Genomic DNA, 20,214 nt, shown 5'->3' on the forward strand with positions numbered 1-20,214 from the left:
GCAGCAGGGACGGTGGGGGCAGCTGAAGTGGGCGGAGCGGGGTAGTGTCAGCATGATCGCGTCATTGTGGCCCCGCCTCCCAGCTTTATAATGCCGATATTTTTGGCATTACAAATCAGGGGGCGTGGCTATGAGGACGCGATTCAGTGCAAATCGCGCCATCGCCCGCAAGCCATCCACTTTCACGTTCGGGCGCAGGCGGGCGGGTGGACAATGCTGGAACCTTGCCTACTCTTGTGGGGTGCTGGCACCCAGCACCCAATTTTCGGGAGGCTCCCGACAGTCCCGGGAGAGTAGACAAGTATGTCTTGAATCACTGGGAGACTCTCGAAGTAGAGATACAGTCTCCCGGGTCACGGAAAAGTGGACAATTCTCCCGCAACGCTTTACAGGCAAAAGTGGGAAGTGGAGCATGATGATCCAATACGCTATGAATCGCGTCACAAGGGGGTGGGTCTGCATTGATGCCATTTGCGGTGCCCCATCCCCATCCCGATCACCTGGCACATCCTCTCCAGGGAAAGAAACGTGCCAAATATAGTATAAACCATCTGGTAGCTTCTGCTTCTCTGTCCCACCTCAGGGTCTGGTGAGATAATACAGCCCCTTCTGCAACATATTATAGATATTATTATTATTAATAATAACTTTTATATAATGCCAAACGCATTACGAAGCGCTTTACAGTTAACCATTTGCATTCGCCTGTGGGGAGCGCTAGAAAATATTGCACTCAGATTAATCAGAAAGTGCAATGTTTCTGCATCGTAGGGGGCTCGCATGGCAAAACCCTCCCCACCGGATCATAAACATCGATGGTTACAAACCATCGGTGTACGATAGTCGTCCCTGAGGAAGGTGCCAGATCAGAGTGCAGGGCGGTGAATAATGCTTGTGATATGATAGCTTGTACTCAGCGATGCTGGCCTCTGTGTGTGTGTATGTGACAATCATCTGATTTGTAAGAAGATGAAAGTGAAAGCAGATTACAGTTAAAGTTAGATTAACAGGAGGCAGAGAGGGAAGACGAAGAAGGAGTACATGAGACAGGGTCACAGAAAGAGAGCGCAGGGTGTGGGTTGGCACAGATATAAACTGTAGGTAGAAAGGTGAGAGCAATTGGGGGGCTTTATAAGAAACAGAAAAGAGACAAAAGTGCTGGGAACACTGCAGGAGGAAGCGACAGACACAAGACAATACAACTACTCCAGTTAGGAAACCAGGACCAGCCCTGATGCTACCAACGAGCTCTAGATTTCAGCCCCCACAAGGAGGGTTCAACTTTGAGAACTGCCTCAGGTAAGTTACCCCACAGATTACTAATGAGTACTGAGGCTGTATGACTGCTGTCATTATACTTTGCTGTGAGTGCAATGAGAACGAGGCACAGGTGGGGTGTGTGTGTGTGGGGGGGGTCTGTCTGCTGCAAGGACCAGGCCATGTCTGGGGTAACATCATTCTGAAATATAAAAGCGGGGACACCCGTGTGATCTGTAGTTTGCAGAGGCCATAAAATCCACCCACACTTCCTTCCACGTCTCACATAAGGTTATATAGCTGTAGGTGCCCGTCGTCATGCGTTGTGCTAATTACAGCTAATGTGAAGCTTATATCATGGGAAAATTATTATTATGATTAAAACTATGGATTATAGCACTAAAAATCTCTACGTAAAACCGCATTGCTCTGCACCTATATTACCAGCATGGAAATAAATACGTATATACCCACGTAGGCATGTTGTGTGCATTTTGTGGTGCCCGCTATTAGTAAGCTTGGCTTGTTACTCCTCATCATCATCATCTGCGAATACATGATACACCAGGTAACAGGTGTATTTACACGTGTGCCCAATTTGGCATGGCTCGTAGCTGCAGCAACACGCCCTCACTGGACATTGCTAACCTGTAGGCACCCTGTGACAACCCAGTTACTGCACGTCTCTAATCGTAAGTGGAGGCGCAAGTGAAATGTGTAAGACTATGCATCGCCTGTACTTGCATACCCTCAGTTCCATTGCGAAAATAAGCAATTTGTACTCCGCAAACAGACTTATCACTATTGTGTCCGAGTTCCCACTGTGCCAGTACGTCACTAGGGACCGACAGCGTTTTGGCTGGAGTATAGGACTTGGAGGCTGACCACTGAGCAGCCATTATAACAAAGTTTGGAATCCCAGCACCAGCCCTTCTGGCAAATGCGACTGGTAATGTTCACTTCTGTATTTCAAATTTGTAGGTGCTTAAACGGTAAAGTTTATTGGTCTGAGGGCTCGATTCAGACCCGCTTGCTAGATGCGTTCGCTCGCACCCAGCGTATGCAAATCCGGCAAAGGCAGGCGATCGCACGGCAAGGCATTAGCACGGCCACTCTGTCTTGGCATGCGATTGCGGTGTGTATTAAGACGCCCACCAGCCTGTCTTAAGACGCCCACTTATGCACGTCATCTGCAGGAAGTGTATGTAACATCGAGTACCATAGGAAGCAAATGCAGAGCTTGTGGCTGACCATACCCTACCGCCATGGGCTGGCTGCCAACTTTTAGCCTGGGGGGCAAATGCATGCAGGCAGCCCTGGCAGAGGAGTAGCGTGTAGCCATGGTGCCTGGGGAACGTGTGTGCTACGGCGCCCCCCCCTCAAGTGTTCCAGGGAGGAGGCGGGTCCATATGGGATTAATGTAAAGTAAAAATAAAGATTAGGGGCAGCCCCCTGTAGTGGTGCCCATATGCAGTGCCCCCCTGTGCCCCAGGAGAGGACCCCCTTATGCAGGCCTCCAGTAGTGCCCCCAGTAGTGATCCCCCCTATGCAGTGCCCCCAGTAGTGGTCCACCCTGTGCAGTGCACCTTGTGCCCCCAGTTGTAAGCCCCTTATATAGTGCCCCCAGTAGTGGTCCCCCCTGTGCAGTGCCCCTTGTGCCCCCAGTAGTAAGCCCCTTATATAGTGCCCCCAGTGGTGGTACCCCCTATGCAGTGCCCCCAGTAGTGGTACCCCTTATATAGTGCCCCCAGTAGCAGTCCACCCCCAATGCAGTGCCCCCAATAGTGGTAACCCTTATGCAATGCCCCTTAAATAGTGGCCCCAGTTGTAGTCTCCCCCCTATGCAGTACCCCCAGTATTGCTCTTTATATAGAGCCCCAGCAATGATCCCCCGATGCAGTGCCCCCAGTGGTAGTCCCCGCCCCCCTATGCAGTGCCCCTAGTAGTAGTCCCCTCCCCTTGTAGTGCCCCTAGTAGTAGTCCCCCCCTTGTAGTGCCCCTAGTAGTAGTCCCTCCTTGTAGTGCCCCCAGTAGTAGTAGTCCCCCCCTTGTAGTGCCCCCACTAGTGATCTCCCCCTTGTAGTGTCCCCAGTAGTAGTCCCCCCCTTGTAGTGCCCCCAGTAGTAGTCCCCCCCTTGTAGTGCCCCCACTAGTGATCTCCCCCTTGTAGTGCCCCCAGTAGTAGTATCCCCACCCTTGTAGTGCCCCCAGTAGTAGTCCCCCCTTGTAGTGCCCCCACTAGTGATCTCCCCCTTGTAGTGCCCCCACTAGTGATCTCCCCCTTGTAGTGCCCCCAGTAGTAGTATCCCCACCCTTGTAGTGCCCCCAGTAGTAGTATCCCCACTCTTGTAGTGCCCCAAGTAGTGATCTCCCCCTTGTAGTGCCCCACCTTGTAGTGCCCCCGTAGTGATCTCCCCCTTGTAGTTCCCCCAGTAGTAGTCCCCCACCCTTGTAGTGCCCCCAGCAGTGATCTCCCCCTTGTAGTGCCCCATCTGGTAGTGGCCCCAGTAGTGGTCTCCCCCCTTGTAGTGCCTCCCCCCAGTAGACACACGTAATAAGAAAATAATAAACACCTGAATCCCCGCTCCCGCCGCCGCCATCCGCTCCTCCGTCTGTCCTCCCAGGCCGGCCTGCTCTGCATTATGGGAGAGACGTCATGACGTCTCTCCCATTACCCACTGCAGGAGCCGGAAGATGGAGCGGCTCCGGCAGTGGGTGCAGCAGCAGTCAGTGAGAGTCTGACAGACTCTCATTGGCTGCTACTTAAAACAAACACACAGCTGCCGGCGCAGGCGGCTGTGCGTTTGTCAGTCACTGTGTAGCGCTGACTGAACTCCGTCCGGTCAGTGCTACACGCGCGGTGCAGGCAGCTGTGTCACAGAGGCACATGGCACCCTGCCCCCCGGCCCAGCCCGCCTCTGCCTACCGCAAGCACTGCGAGCGGTCCAGTGTAAAATACAGCCATGTGATGTGTACTATGACGCTCAGTCTTAATTATGCACGCCTCTGAAATGGCATTGAGACGCTCAGGCACGCCTGCATTCGCACCACCACTCCCCCGTTTCCATCGACCAACCCCTGTCACCACCCACAAATGGCTCGTCCGGTCACTCATTCTGCCGGGTAGGCTATGCGCAGTGAGCGATCGCTTCCCGATCGCATGGACTAGTTCGCACATGCGCACTGCGATGCATATGCATGTGCACATTGCGAAACATCGGCAGCAACGAGCGACCGCAGGCTATCGAGCGAGTCTGACTCGGGCCCTGAGATCCATGTGGGAAATATTTTTTTCTTTGTACTTTCAGCAAACTTTTTGAAGGACACAGAGAATGTACTGTTTTCATCTAGAAAGTTACTGATAACAGAGAATACTAGCCTACACTCAGGTGCACGATAGATGTAAATATATATTAGCAATCACCCTAAGCTCTGTCAAGGTATGGAAAATTTTACATACATAGGGGTATATGTACTAAAGTGCGGGTTTTTAGAAGTGGAGATGTTGCCCATAGCAACCAATCAGATTCTAGCTATTATCTTCTAGAACGTGCTAGATAAATGGTAAGTAGAATCTGATTGGTTGCTATGGGCAACATCTCCACTTCTAAAAATCCACACTTTAGTAAATATACCCCATAGTAGCTATTGGCAGCTCTTTATACTGATCTCATATATGACTCGTTAATTGTGTTATGGGAGGTTCAAGAGATGCTCTTTCTCTCCTCGTTCCTAAATCCCATCTCCTTTGTACCAACACCCTCTGCTTTCTCCTTGCACCCCGATTCCCTAATACCATGTCTTCTGTCCCAACATGCTCCGATCTCTCTCCTGCACCCCGAGCCCCCAATACCCTGTCCCGTGTCCCAATACCCTCTGATCTCTAACCTGGCCTCCTGTTCCCCAATACTCTGTCCATTGCCCCAACACCCTCTGCTCTCTCCTTGCACCCCGATTCCTTAATACCATGTCTTCTATCCCAACATGGTCCGATCTCTCTCCTAGCACCCCGAGCCCCCAATACCCTGTCCCGTGTCCCAATACCTTCTGATCTCTAACCTGGCCTCCTGTTCCCCAATACTCTGTCCATTGTCCCAACACCCTTCTGGCACCTCGTTACATTATTCTCATAACGTTACGTTGGGGAATATGATAAATAGACGTGTGGTCTAACATGTCTCTATTGCTGTAGTGAAGGTTTCACACTCACGGAGGAGCCATTTGCTATCTGAATAACCTTCTCTGTACAAATGAGATTCTAACCTTTGATAATCACGCACATTACACCGTAAAGCAAAACTGTAGCTAAAATGAGACATGGTTTTACATTACTGTACCTTGAATTAAAGCAGTTTATGCTGCTACAGCGTTACTTGATTTGTATAACTACGATCTGATTTCCCATGTGAGACAGAGCAGACTTTGGTTGGCTACAGAGGGGGTTACAGTATTTACCATAGTCGAAGGGCCCGAAATCCTGCAAAAAGGGCTCCTGCCTGTTTATCTATGCTCCCTCCTGGTGATGGCGATTGCTGTTACGTTTACCCCCTGCCAGGATATGTCGCCAGGGTGTAGCGCAGCACTCGGTATGCAGTCGGGAAGGCGGCGGACCTAATCCCGACTGCTTAATCCCGGCGAGGGTTAAATGACAGGCATCTAGATCTGGACGCCTGTCATTTTACCGACACCGGGAGACCGGCGCCCGGCATCCCGATCGAAGGGCCGCCGGCCGCCGAACGCGGATAGCTGCGGTTAAGGTTTAGGGTTCCTGGGGGGGATTTAGGGTTAGGCACCCCCCTGGGAGGTTAGGTTTAGGCTAGGGGAAGGGAGGGTTAGGGTTAGGCACTCCCTGGGGGAGACTTAGGTTTAGGCGGCGGGGAAGGGGGGGTTAGGTTTAGGCACTTAGAGGGGGGATTAGGGTTAGGCACCCCCCTGGGAGGTTAGGTTTAGGCTAGGGGAAGGGAGGGTTAGGGTCAGGCACCCCAGGGGGGGACTTAGGGTTAGGCACTCCCTGGGGGAGACTTAGGTTTAGGCAGCGGGGAAGGGGGGGTTAGGTTTAGGGACTTAGAGGGGGGATTAGGGTTAGGCACTGGGGGGGAAGGTTAGGGTTAGGCACCCCTAAGGAGGGTTAGGGTAAGGGGGTAGAATAGATTAGTGAATACTTACCTGAGGACGATCGGGATTTTAATCCTTGTCGGACTGCCGCTGTCGGGATTTGAACCGCCAGGCATAGGTCATACCGATTCCCAGCACTCAGCTGCCCTGGTGACTTTTTTGGTATCAGTTGCCAGAAAGAAGGGTTTTTATTTCAGCTTTAATTTAGAAAGGGTGTTAATAAATAGAGCCCATTTCCAGTTTTACACAAGAGGCTGATTTTTAGCCTGTGGCATCGGCAGAAATGGATGCATCCTGCGACTGTTTAAGGGGTCTGCGCATATATTGCACGATGCATCCGCAGTAGCAAATAGCTCCGTCAGTCGCATCTCTGGTGGACGGAGCATAAGGGCAGACGCAGCTGGGACACCTGTCTCCTATAGATCTTTAGCACCCAGCATGGGCTGAGTGCAAGTAGCGACACTAATGATGACATATAAACAGTTGTTGGCGCAATTCAGATGCATGAATACTGGCATAGATGGGAGGGCATAGACTGGCATTAGCATAATCTAGTAAATAGGCTGCTGTGGTCTGACACGTGGCTTAGAATTAGCCCCTGGGAAGAATTCAAGGATTGCAGCCCCATATTGTTGTTACATCTCTAAATCTAGCACACTGTGTAGGAGAAGTGGTACTGTGCACTACACCCAGGGCACAGACCTACAGAAGTGGCACTGTGCAATGATCAAGACATCCCAAATAAGAACAGGAAAAGAATAACACACAATAGAATCCAGGTCAGTATTCAAAAATCAAACACCGAAGCTCACAGAGTACAAAAACCGACAAACCGTCCCTGACAACAGCTACACATATAGGGGTCTATATACTAAGCCTTGGTGAGAGATAAAGTGGATGGGATAAAGTACTAACCAATCAGCTCCTGTCACTTTACAGGCTGTGTTTGAAAAATGACAGTTAGGAGCTGATTTGTTGGTACTTTGGGGTCTATGGGCTCGATTCAGACCCGCTCCCTAGATGCGTTCGCACGCAGCGAAAGTATGCAAATCCGAGATCACACAGCATGGCATTAGCACGCCCACTATGTCTTGGCGTGCGATCACGGTGTGTATGCAGACGCCCACCAGCCTGTCTTAAGACGTCCACTTATACTACACGTCATCTCCAGGATGTGTATGCAACCATCGGTAACATCAAGTACCATCTGAAGCGAACGCAGCACTTGTGGCTGACCGTATCCTACCGCAAGCACTGCAAGTGATTCAGTGTGTAATTCAGCCATGTGACGTGTACTATGACGCTGTGTCTTAATTATGCACGCCTTTTAAACGGCGTTAAGACGCTCAGGCACGCCTGCGTTCACACCACCACTCCCCCGTTTTCATGGAAAAACCTGTCACCACCCACAAACGGCTTCTCCTGTCACTCATTCTAGCGAGATGGCTGTGCGCAGCGAGCAGAGACGTTTCCCGATCACATGGACTAGTTTGCGCACTGCGATGCGTACGCATGCGCAGAATGCAAACATCGGCAGGCTGTGTGCGAACGCAGCCTAGCGAGCGGGTCTGAATCAGGCCCTATGTACTAAGCCTTGGAGAGAGATAAAGTGGACGGAGATAAAGTACCAACCAATCAGCTCCTAACTGTCACTTTAAATGCTGTAAAGTGACAGTTAGGAACTGATTGGTTGGTACTTTGGTGTCTATGTACTAAGCCTTGGAGAAAGATAAAGTGGACGAAGATAAAGTACCAACCAATCAGCTCCTGTCACTTTACAGGCTGTGTTTGAAAATAATGACAGTTAAGAGCTGATTCAGACCACATGCTAACAAAGCCAACAACAGACGCAAACACAACAATATTCACAAAACCAATATCAAAAGCAAACATGACAGCAGCCATGCCACACATCACTCAGATGCCAACAGGGTGTCCCCCTCCTCCTATAAAGGGCACAGGTCCCCCCTCTCCATATATTAATGAGAGTGGTCCTCTCACAGCTCAGGGCGCTCCTGACATAAGGCTTTGGGTTGAGGGCACACGCTGTCTTCCTTGTTTGTTGTTGTAGCATTGTACTGCTTACCATGGTTACCAACGGTCCCTAATTTCCAGGGACAGTCCCTGATGTTGTACATATGTCCGTGGATAGTGTTGTCTCTGGCAAATGTCCCTCATCTTCAGTGCTGACCACTGCACAATCATGTCATTACTTGCCACCTATCCTTATTCTATGTGCCTCATTAGAAAACATTTATTAACAAGGAGTATTTAAAACACCACAAAAGCATGTAACAATCAGTGACCTTGTTATGCTTGTACCAATAGGTGTCCGCGGGCAAAGAAGACACTGCATGGAGCCAGGAATGCCCCTAGTGATCTGTGTCTCTCATCCCCACACATTACCGGCTTCCAGTCATGGTTACAGGACTTTTATTACACTGCACCCATTCTGTGGAATGCCCTCCCTAACATATAAGACTTTCCCCAAGACACAAAACTATACTTGCCTATGCTCCCAGGAGGTGCGGTAGATTCACAAATTTTCGGGTAGTCCCCAGAAGTGTGGGTGGGTCTCCAGCATCCTGCCTGCTTCCTCATGCAGGATGGGGAGATAATACCAGTTTATATGGATGGAGTGAGCTAAAATAATGTTTTGAGTCATTTTAGCCACACCCCTTCCCCACAGGCCGGGGGCTAGCTGCATTCTGTGATGACAGGGCCTTATGATGCAAAAAGCCTGTCCCCTCCCTCAAAATGGTCAGCTGCATCCCCTCTCCCTGGGGCATACTTGCCTACCCTCCCAGAAGTCGCGGGAGGCTCCCGATTTTTTGGGTAACCCCCCGCACCCCCGGAATGGTAGGCCCTTCTCCCGCATTCTGCCCACTTCCTAGTGAAGTGGGAAGAATGGGGAGAATATTAGCGGGTCCGTGCGTTTGTGGCGTTCTCATAGAATAGCGTCATTTAGCCCCGCCCCCTATTTAAATATCCGGAGGTCGTGGTGAACCCCACGAAGGGTGGGGCTTAATAATTTGACCCGTCCAGCCCGCCCCTAACTCTGCCCACCTGCTTCTCGTCCTCGGGAATTTAAAAGTCAGCAATTACACTCCATTCAATTGTTCTCTGAAAACTTTCTTTTCCAGGCAACTTATCAAGTCCCAGAACTTCCCCACATAACGTCCATAAGCTATTCTACCTATGGCCCTCCCCTCTACACCATCCACACATCATTTTCTCTTTCTACATTCACACATCCTACTGATCCCAACATCGCTGTGTGTCTGGATCATACAGCCCACCAAGAACCTATGCAATCAGGCTGGGCCAATATGCAATAGGCAGAGGTGCCGAGAGGGGGGCTGAGCTGCAGGGGAGACTGTTCGTGGCTGCTAAGCGCCCCCCCTGGATTTGAGCCGGGCTGAGGGGGCTCAGAGTGCCCCCCCTCCGCGGCGCTGCAAACATTTTTTTCCACGTCTCCCATGATTAGGCCACGCCCCCTGTTACCCGGGCCCGCCGCGGCTCTTGGCGGGTCTGGCAATAGGCAGCATCTAAGCTATTACAGAATGTCAAGAAAGATCACGCACCAGGCTATCTATAGTACATCTCTACAAATAAGGGCAATCTTTCAGCTACCCATATGGATTTCAGGGCCTGATTCAGAGCCGCTCGTAAGCGGCCGCTTGTTCGCTCTGAACGATGTTCGCACAACTGCGCATGCGTATGGGTCGTAATGCGCATGCGCAAACCAGTCATTGCGGTCGGAAATCGTACGCTCGTAAAACAGCAAGGGGCTGCTATTTTGAGTAACAGAATGAGGCATTTGTGGGTGGTAACAGGGGAATGTGCTTGAAAACGGGGGAGTGGAGATCCGAACGCAGGCGTGCCTAACGGTCAAAACGGCGTTTAATGGGTGTGCATAATTTACAAAGCAGCGTCATTGACCACGTCACTTGGTTGTCTTTTAGCCTGAACTGGTCGCAGTGATAACGGGAAGTAAATCCTACCACAAGCACTGCGAGCAGTTCAGATGCCTTCCGATGTTCCCGATTAATCTAATAAATAGCGGAGATGACGTATGATGCGAACAGTAAAGGGGCGTCTTTACAAAATAGCGAGCGCATTTTTCGGACGCTCACTCAGACATAGAGGCGTCCACAGACCGCAAAGAGCGAGCGCTCAATTTAAATAGCCGGCCCCTTTTTCAGAACGACTGTCCGCAAATAGCGTCCGGCTCTGAATCAGGCCCTCAGTGTATAATTAAACCATAGGTGCTTATTGTCTCTAGGTGCTAACCATTGATTCAAAATTAAGTATGTTTGTATCAAAAAAAAAAAAAAGAAAAGTAATCAATTTGAATAAGGGTGCACTCAAACCCCTTTTAATACATAAAATATATAAATTTTTATTGTATATGCTTTAAAAAATTATTTTTAATGTTCTGGCTGGTAAGTATACAGTGTGATAGAAAAGCATTTTTTTTTTCTTGTCTATCACTCTGTACTTTAGTGTAATAATATAATAAATTATTATTTTATTCAGATTTCGTTTCAGAAGGCCCTACCTTAGGGCACACCGAAAAATGGGGTACAAATGATTTGTTTTGAGCAATAGCAATATAATATATTGATTGTTAATTCTAAGAGGCAATATACAGCCTCCTTCACTGTATACTTACCAGCCAGAGCATTAAAAATATTTTTTTAAGCATATCCAATAAAAATGTATATATTTTATGTATTAAAAAAAAGGGGTTTGAGTGCACCCTTATTCAAATTGATTCCTTTTCTTTCTTTTTTGATACAAAAATAGGTACGGTAGCATCTATCCTTGTCTATCAATGCCTATTTCCCTATGGATGGTAAGCTAGCGAGCAGGGCCCTCATACCTCTATGTCTGTCTGTTATTAACCAGTCTTGTTTTATTACTAGTTTGTTTCCACTTGCAAAGCTCATCTGAATATACTGGCGCTATATGTAAACGTTAATAAATAAATAATATTAAAAAATAATAGCACTGCAGGAGGGTGCGAAATATTATATTATACCCCCTCACACATTTTTTACATTTTTGTAAGTAATTCTTTGTGTGCAGGCAAAACAGAAACTTTTTTTTTTAATAATGGAATATTATAGTTATATATTATTATTATCTGTTATTTCTATAGTGCCACAAGGGTTCGGCAGCACGGTTATATAGGGGTAACAGATCTGACATTGTATATATTAAAAGTAGATTCATTTAAAAACCAAGAATAGAGAAAGCCTCAGACACGAAGATGTAACGTGTTTTTCGTGGGATGTAGTTAATATACCGGCGGCTGGCCGTAGGAATCCCAAAGTTAGAATCTCGACCCCGGACTAAATATAGGCGTAGAAATACCGACGCTTATCTTTAGCCCGACACCGAAATCCCGACCGAAGGTAAGCAGGGCTTTCTAGCTGTTAGCCGCAGGAGAGGGGGGTTAGGCATCCCTGGGGGGATTTAGGGTCAAGCACCCCCAGGGAGGGTAAGGCTAGGGGAAGGGGGGGTTAGGGTTGGGCACCCCGGTGGAGAGGTTAGGTTTAGGGTGCGGGAAGGGGGTAGGGTTAGGCACCACTGGGGGGAGGTTAGGGATAGGCACCCCCCCCAGAAGGGTTAGGTTTAGGGTGCGGGAGGGGGGGGTTAGGCACCACTGGGGGGAGGTTAGGGATAGGCACCCCCCCCAGAAGGGTTAGGTTTAGGGTGCGGGAAGGGGGGGGGGGGTTAGGCACCACTGGGGGGAGGTTAGGGATAGGCACCCCCCAGAAGGGTTAGGTTTAGGATGCGGGAAGGGGGGGGGGGTTAGGCACCACTGGGGGGAGGTTAGGGGTAGGCACCACTAAGGGAGGGTTAGGGGTTTGGGGGGTTAGAGGGGTAGGGTTAGGGTACTTGCCTCTGCTGGCAGCATCTTCTCCCTCCGGGCTTCCGGCATCGGGATATGAACCATGGACTTCATACCCATTCCGTGTGCATGTTGGTTAGATAAGGTACAGTGAAGGGAACACTATACAGTATTTAACAACAGGAAGAGGTGGGGAAATGATATATAGGACAAAAAGGTAGAGAGAAGAAAGTAAGATATTTATTGAAAGGGGACAATAAAATGGAACCAATGTGGAGTGGGCAGGAGGTAAAATCAGGGCCAGATTATCAATGGGGCGGAGGGGACTACAGCACCAGGCCTCCCCATAAAAAAATAGGCCCATCGTCATGACAGCATGAAACTGACCAGCCTGCAGCTGGTCATACATCATATACATTAAAATTGTATTTCTAGTTTCCTCATAACATTTTGACATTTTTATCCTATTTCATATTTAGGAAGACATTGGGACTGATAATATAGTGGGTGGGGGTGGGGGAATACACGCCCACATGCACTGGCCACACCCACACAGCCTCTCTGCTTCTCACAATAGGTCCATCTTTGGGCTCAGGCCCTTAATCCGGCCCTAGGTGAAATAACTAAATGCATGTAAAGATCTTATGGATAATATAGGTCAGGTGTCACAGAGTTTCATCCATAAACTAAATGTTTATTAAAACCTTGTACAGTATCTTCATACATGTTTACTGCAATGGCTACACGTCTACTGTCATTCACAGGAATAAAACGCTAGAAGCGCAGGCTTCCACGACTGGTCTGAAACCCCCCAAAGCACGCAAGACAGGGACCACCATTGCTGGCATCATCTATAAGGTATGACAAAGGACTGGAGGAGGGGGTACGGTCACAGGACTGGTCTTTTGCGTTGAAGTATTGACTAGTCTGTGGTTGAATTTACAGGATGGAATCATTCTTGGAGCGGACAGGAGAGCCACCGATGACATGGTTGTGGCGGATAAAAACTGCGCCAAGATTCATTACATCACAGACAATATATAGTATGAGATAAGACTTTCCTGTCTGTTTATTATTTTGTATTATTTATGAAGCTGGGTCTAATGTCATTTACAACTCTCATGTTTCCAAAAATGAATAATATTAACAATTAGTTACAATCCAATTAATACAACAGGAGGTGTGGCTTCACTGTGAGTACAAATGATGGGCAAAAACGTAGCACACAATTAATGAATAACTGTCACATGGAACCCGCTAAAAGCTCTTTGAGCAACACAGATATATAAAATTATTACTTTCTTTCACACTGATAAACACATGAGCGGCCTTCTCCTTCCCAAACAGAGAAGGGAACATGCTTCACTTTTTAAAAACGAGTGTTTAGTACTTTGTAAAAGGTAAGAGTACATCAGGGGTTTCCCCAAGCCTCCACAAGGGTTGTAGAAATCCACCAGAGATTGGCTTGGGAAAACCCCTTATGTACAGTAAAAGGTACTCTAAAAACAAAGAATGGAATACTTCCCTGGTCGAGGAATAATAACAGTACAACCAGGCAGTGGTGGATCTACATTTTTGAGGTCATGAAGCTTGAACTGTTATGGGGGCCCCTTTACAACCAGCAACAGTAGGGCACCATCCAACAAGGTCCAAAGGGCCTTGCTGCCCTTGCGAGGACCTTGAGGCCAGAACGGTGGAGATGTAGAACACCCCAGAGTGAGAGACTGTAGACAGATAGATTGATAGATGTAGAAACCCCACAGAGAGACACTGTATATAGATAGATATAGAAACCCCCCAGAGAGTGAGAGACTATAGATAGATGTAGAAACCCTCCAGAAAGAGAGAGACTGTATATAGATCACATACAAAACCAAAACGTACTCACTTCCTCTGTAGGATCCCAGCTATTGATCCTCCTGAGTGGGATCTCTGGAATCCCCCTGTCAGGTCTCTCCCCCACGCTGCGTGCTCCCGCCGCTGAGCTGCATGTCATCCCTCAGTCAGCTCAGTTTCAGTTTGTGGTCAGAATTGCAGGGCCGACTTCTGGCAGATGGGACAGCACAAATGGAGATGGAAGCATCTAGTGGCACCTGGCAGTACTACACTTAACGGTGACACTGACAGCAGCTCTCTGTTCTGCACCCAGCCAGCTCATAAGAGCCATTCTCTGGTCGGAGCTGTAGACAAGAGTGTCTGACGGCCAGTACTGATCAGGGGGGTTTCTGGGTACTCAGCACTACCTGTAGAGCATATTCCTTGGTCAATATTAAGTACTTCAATCCATTGGCTTATGAGTCTCACTAAAATAACCTAATTTTAATAACACACACTTAGAAACTCCATTGATTTTGTTGAAAAATTCACTCATTAAAAAAAATTTGCTTCAGGGCCTCTCCAGGGTATTTCATATCTTAATTAAGAATTTGAACGTAACGGATTATGTGTCACCTGTGCATATGGTATATAAATATCTGGCACAGATAATATAATTATTAAACCAGATATAATGAAACATGAATCTTGGCAGAAACTAATGTGCTAGGCTGAAATATGTGTGGATCACAATGTGGAGTGTAGACAGTTTGTTTTAAATAAATGTGATTTTTAAGTTAATCAGTCACATAATAGGTAAAATAATTAATATAAAATGAAAACCTTCAATTTACGAAATTCACGAAATTGAAGGTTTTCAATTTTTTTACCTATTCTGTGATTGTTTTAAATAAATGTGATTTTTAATTTAATCAAACTATCTACACTCCACATTGTGATCCATACATATTTCAGCCTAGCACACTAGTTTGCGCCAAGATTCATATTTCATTATAAGAATTTTAATGGGTTGGGACAAACACGTGGTGGGTGCCAAGTGATCTGATCTATCGCTCACAATATAACCTATGGAACTATGTCACTTTTCCTGTCCACCCAGTTGTTGTGGAGCTGGAGTTGCCGCAGACGCAGAATATGTGACCCAACTTCTGTCCTCCAACCTGGCTATGCACTCTATGTCCACAGGACGAGAGGCACGCGTGTGCACCGCTAACCGGATGTTGAAACAACTGCTTTACAGGTGAGACACATTGCAGAGTCCATTAAGGGGAACGTTTGTGGTTTATGATATCATTATACATAATGTTATACATGGAATCATTATACGTGATATTATACATGGAATCATTATACATAATATTATTATACATGGAATCATTATACATAATATTATACATGGAATCATTGTACATAATATAATACATGGAATCATTATACGTGATATTATACATGGAATCATTATACATGATATTATACGTGGGGTCATCATACATAGTATAATAATATTACACATGGAATCATTATACATTATATTATACATGGATCATTATACGTGATATTATACATGGAATCATTATACATATTATTACACATGGAATAATAATACATAATATTATACATTGAATCATAATACATAATATTACAAATGGAATCATTATACATAATATTATTATACATGGAATCATTATACATAATATTACACATGGATCATTATACATAATATTATTATACATGGAATCATTATACATAATATTACACTGTACATGGCATCATTATACATAATATTATTATACATGGAATCATTATACATAATATTACACATGGATCATTATACATAATATTATTATACATGGCATCATTATACAAAATATTGTTACACATGGAATCATTATACACAGGGCCGGATTAATAATGGGGCGGATGGAGCTCCAGCTCCAGGCCCACCCATCAAAATAGGCCCACAGCATCTGCTGTGCTGCTGTAAACAGGAAAAAAAAATCCTTTTATAGCAGCCCGCCAGTGGCCATCCGATGCAGCCCACCCCCGTGCCTGTCTGTGAGCCACTAACAACCCCCGGCCCAGCCGCGGCAGATCAAAAGCCGCCGCCGGCATGTAGTGGTTACACGTGATGTTATGGCAGCGCAGTGGAAGGCTTCTCTCTCCTTGCGCTGCATACACACACCGTGTGACGTCACAAAGGTGCCGCCCCGACATCCACTTCGCTGTTGCTGTTCTAGTCGGACCAGTACAGCACAGCAGTCACTCACAGGCAGCTCCGTGAAGATGGCTCTGCAGGTTGTCTGAGTCTCCTGACTGAGGTTAGTCGGCCCACCGGGAATCTTCCCGCTGAATCTATCGGCAGGGTGATTTTTTTTTTATATATCACTTTTTTTTTTTTTTTTGCACGCTGGCTCTTGGACTGAGCAGTGCCATTCTGTGAGCTCTCCACTTGGGGGCCAGCATTTCTAGAGTCGCCTGGATAGCCGCTCCCTCATCCTCCTACAGTTCACCACCACTGATGCCACTTATCCGGTCCACTTCTCCCTTGCCCCCGCACGTGGTGAACGGCAGCAGTGTGGAGATGAAGTGCACCAGCTCCAGGATTTACCTGCGCACCTGTGGAGTGTGGACCTGCCTCTGCCATCGACAACTGATCCGGTCAGGTGGTCCCGGTGAGTGGAAGGAACTTCCACCTCTGCTGCCTGCACCTGCGAACTTCTGCTGCTGCTGCTGTGTAAGCCTTGGCTGCCATTGTGGGTTCTGGTAACTCGGCAGTGATCGTCTGTGGAGGGTCCCGACGGCCACTGGTCTCTGCTTGTCTATGTCTCCCCACCTGCTTTTGAGTGGACCTGCATAGGCGTGCAGCTTCATCTGCACCCTGCCTGTCGCTTCAATCATCATGGCCTCTGTGTGTTGCCGTCACTGCCCCCATACTCTGTACGGCGCTAATCCCCTGCTTTGGTCATCTGCCGGTGTGCATGGATATCTCTGGGCTCCACATTGGTCCCCCTCTGACTGTATCCATCTGGCCTCATGCTCCTGCTGTGGGATGTTAACTTTCTGGCCTTTGGCTCCTGCAGTGCTCTTCTCCTGACTCATTTTCATCTAGTCTCCTGTAGACAGTTCCTGCCTGATGCCTGGAGCTGTGATCCTACACCCCTTCTAAGGTATTTTTCAATCCCTTACTTACCCTGCTATTGTGTCTACCCATCCCCTACCCCATGAACCTGCTTCCTTGCAACTGCCCCCCCTGCACCTTGCAACAGACATCCCTGCATCTTGAAACTGCCTTCCTTACAACTGACACCCCTGCACCCTGTACCTTCCACCCCTGCATGCTGTACCTTCCACTCCTTCACCCCATGCATCCTGCAACTCCCACCCCTGCACAATGTAACTGTCCCCCTGCAACTAAAACCCCCCACCCTGTTACTGCCCAACCTATTCCCTGTAACTACCTACATACAACTGCACCCCGCACCCTGTAACTGCCGCCTCGCACCATGTAACTGTCCCTCCTCTGTGTGCGGCCATGCTACCCTGTCCCTTGGGAGGAACTGCCACTCCCCCTCCCTGCGACTGCTGACACCTGATGCCCCTCTGCCCGCTCCTGGTATATAAAGGGTGGGAGCTGACAAGGAGCTCCCAGTAACTCCAAGCCCACACCATGCACATCCCCAGCTTCCAGAGCTGGCATCTGTACCTGGCCTGCTTCCTGCTCTGGAGATGCCTGTCCTACAAGAACAATCCCAGCAAGATCCTGTACCCTGCACAGCTGGTCAAGCACTCAGTGCCGGAGTCAAAGCAGCACGGGCAACCAGGCCAGGAATGGGAGCAGGCACCCTGGCACCTCTGCCATGGACAGGAGCAGTCTCACTGGGCACTCACTGTGGCATGCATTCAGGAGAGGCATCACCAGAGCTGGATATAGATTATTACAGATAGATTAGATAGATAGATAGCTTTAAATATCTATATCTTCTAGAGAAAGAGGGGCCTATTCATCGTAACTAAAAATTCTCTCGAGGTAATTAGTTTTAGAACTCACATGGAGTTCTACCTAATTACCGGAAGAATTCATCATTCCTCCTCTCCATAACTATCTATTCCGAAAACTGTCATTTTTGCGATGACAGCTTTTCGGGAAATAGATGGTTTTCTCTCTCTACACTAACTTACCGCAGCTGGAATCTGTGCTGCGCACGCACTGTTACATCCATAAAACCAGCGCATGCGCAGCACTGCCTACAGCTGCGGTAATTCTGTCCCCATCAACCATCCCCCCTCCCCCCTCAACTCACCTCCCCCCTGTCCCCCACTTACTTGGCCGCTGCAGCCGCCTCAGGCTCCGTCTGCTGTGCTGACATTGTTTTCTCCCGGAAGAACACAGTAAAGTTTAGAAAAAAAAAAAAAAAAACATTTTTTTTTTCTGAACTTTACTGTGTTCTGCCGGGAGAACACAGTGACAGCACAGCAGACGAAGCCTGAGAAGCGATCAGAGTGATGGAGGGAGCCGGCGGAGGACCTGCCCAGCTGACAGCAGGGAAGTGTAACCCACTGTACGCCACCTCAGAGTGGCGTATAGTAACACCATCAAATTCCGAAAATACATAATTTTCGGAATTTGATGAATAGCCTAATTTCTATATCCCCATACTAATGTACGGGAAGTGTGGACATTTACGCAGGCAGATTTAACCAGGAGATATCAGTGATATCTCCTGTGTTAAGTACAGTATCTTCATGAATACTAAAATAACGGTAATTAAGGAAAATGTCCTTAAAAATGTTATTTTAGTGTTGATCAATAGGCCCCTGAGAGTTGTACATGTGTATATAGTGGTGCTTTACAACCTTTCATGTAATAATTGGTGCAATAGTGAGACATCATACACATCATGTGTACTCATTTTAATTATAATTCACTTTTTTTTTAATTTACATACTCTTCGATTATATAGATAGATAGAAAGAAAGATACTGTAGATACACATACATAGTGATGTACTGTACTCTGGTTTTGGTACCCCGCCTACAGGTGATTTGGAGCCACCCACATGAGGCCACTTCTTAAAAAATTTCCAGGGCCACTTTTAGTTCTCAATCCGCCCCTGAACTCCTGTACTAACACTAATTTATATTCCTTCTAGCCAGCACCGTAAGGAGGGCGGTGCGACTAGTGCCGCCGCACAGGGCAGAGAGCCCTGTGGGTGGCATTGTCACAGCCCCATAGCTCCAGCATCTGGCTAGCAGGGCGCCTGGAATGGCACAGACCACACCCCTATATCAGTAGCCACACCCCCACCATGCTGAGCATACCTCCTGCAGCAGCACACTATAGGCCCTTCAAAAAATTCAGCTCCAGGCCCATATAGACCTTAATCTGGTACTGATTATACATTATATTATACTGTACATGGCATCATTATACATAATATTATACATGGAATCATACACGATATTATACTGTACATGGCATAATTATACGTAATATTATACATGGAATCATTATACATGATATACTGTACATGGCATCATTATACATAATATTATTATACATGGAATCATTATATATAATGTGACCGGATGCCTTTCGTCTAGGCCGGCCCTGGTCACGGATTAGCGCTTTTGGACTCCCACTCACCGTCAGTGACCGCCTGCCACTGACTCCTCCCACTGCGACGTGGGCGTTTAACGATGCTGCCACCACCAAACTCTACCATTGGCGTTTGGAACCGCTTTTTACGTTACCCTCAGGCTCCTACCTTGGCACCTGGAACCGCTTCTGCTGCGTATGCGTTCGATTAGCTGCGGACACACCTCCTGTTTGGTGTCGGCTGTTCCCACCTGATCCCTCGCAATGGACCAGGTCTGCACGGTAGCTTGGCAGAGGGCTTGAACTTGGAGACGCTGAGCTCTTACCCAGAACAGCAGGAGAACGGAATAGCGTTTGGCGCAATTCTGTTGTCGCAGGGTTGAGGCAATTGAAATAAAGGCAAACGATATTTTATTGCTCAATGTCTTAAAGAAGACCCTCCCTTCCGCCTGAAGGGGAATATCACACAAAATCAAACAGCAATTCTCCACAAAGGATTTACAAAGATGTACAATATTACCAGGCACGAAGCCTCCTTTTATGCCACTCT

The 20,214-nt window shown here is 47.7% G+C and overlaps 1 protein-coding gene across 1 annotated transcript in view; it reads left to right on the top strand.

Annotated features, from left to right (window-relative positions):
• The first annotated feature begins 1,021 nt into the window (after positions 1–1,021).
• The window catches only part of LOC148506597 (proteasome subunit beta type-7-like), a 33,485-nt gene continuing 14,292 nt past the window's right edge, over positions 1,022–20,214 (top strand). Inside the window, exons 1-4 of the mRNA XM_088446562.1 lie at positions 1,022–1,299; positions 12,997–13,090; positions 13,178–13,275; positions 15,168–15,308. Coding sequence (XP_088302688.1) covers positions 1,235–1,299; positions 12,997–13,090; positions 13,178–13,275; positions 15,168–15,308 — 398 coding nt within the window. The 5' untranslated portion in view covers positions 1,022–1,234. The remainder of the gene's footprint in view (positions 1,300–12,996; positions 13,091–13,177; positions 13,276–15,167; positions 15,309–20,214) is intronic.

The sequence above is a fragment of the Taudactylus pleione genome, unplaced genomic scaffold, assembly GCF_031769625.1.
Source record: "Taudactylus pleione unplaced genomic scaffold, aTauple2 ptg000400l, whole genome shotgun sequence".
Classification (NCBI taxonomy): Eukaryota; Metazoa; Chordata; class Amphibia; order Anura; family Myobatrachidae; genus Taudactylus; species Taudactylus pleione.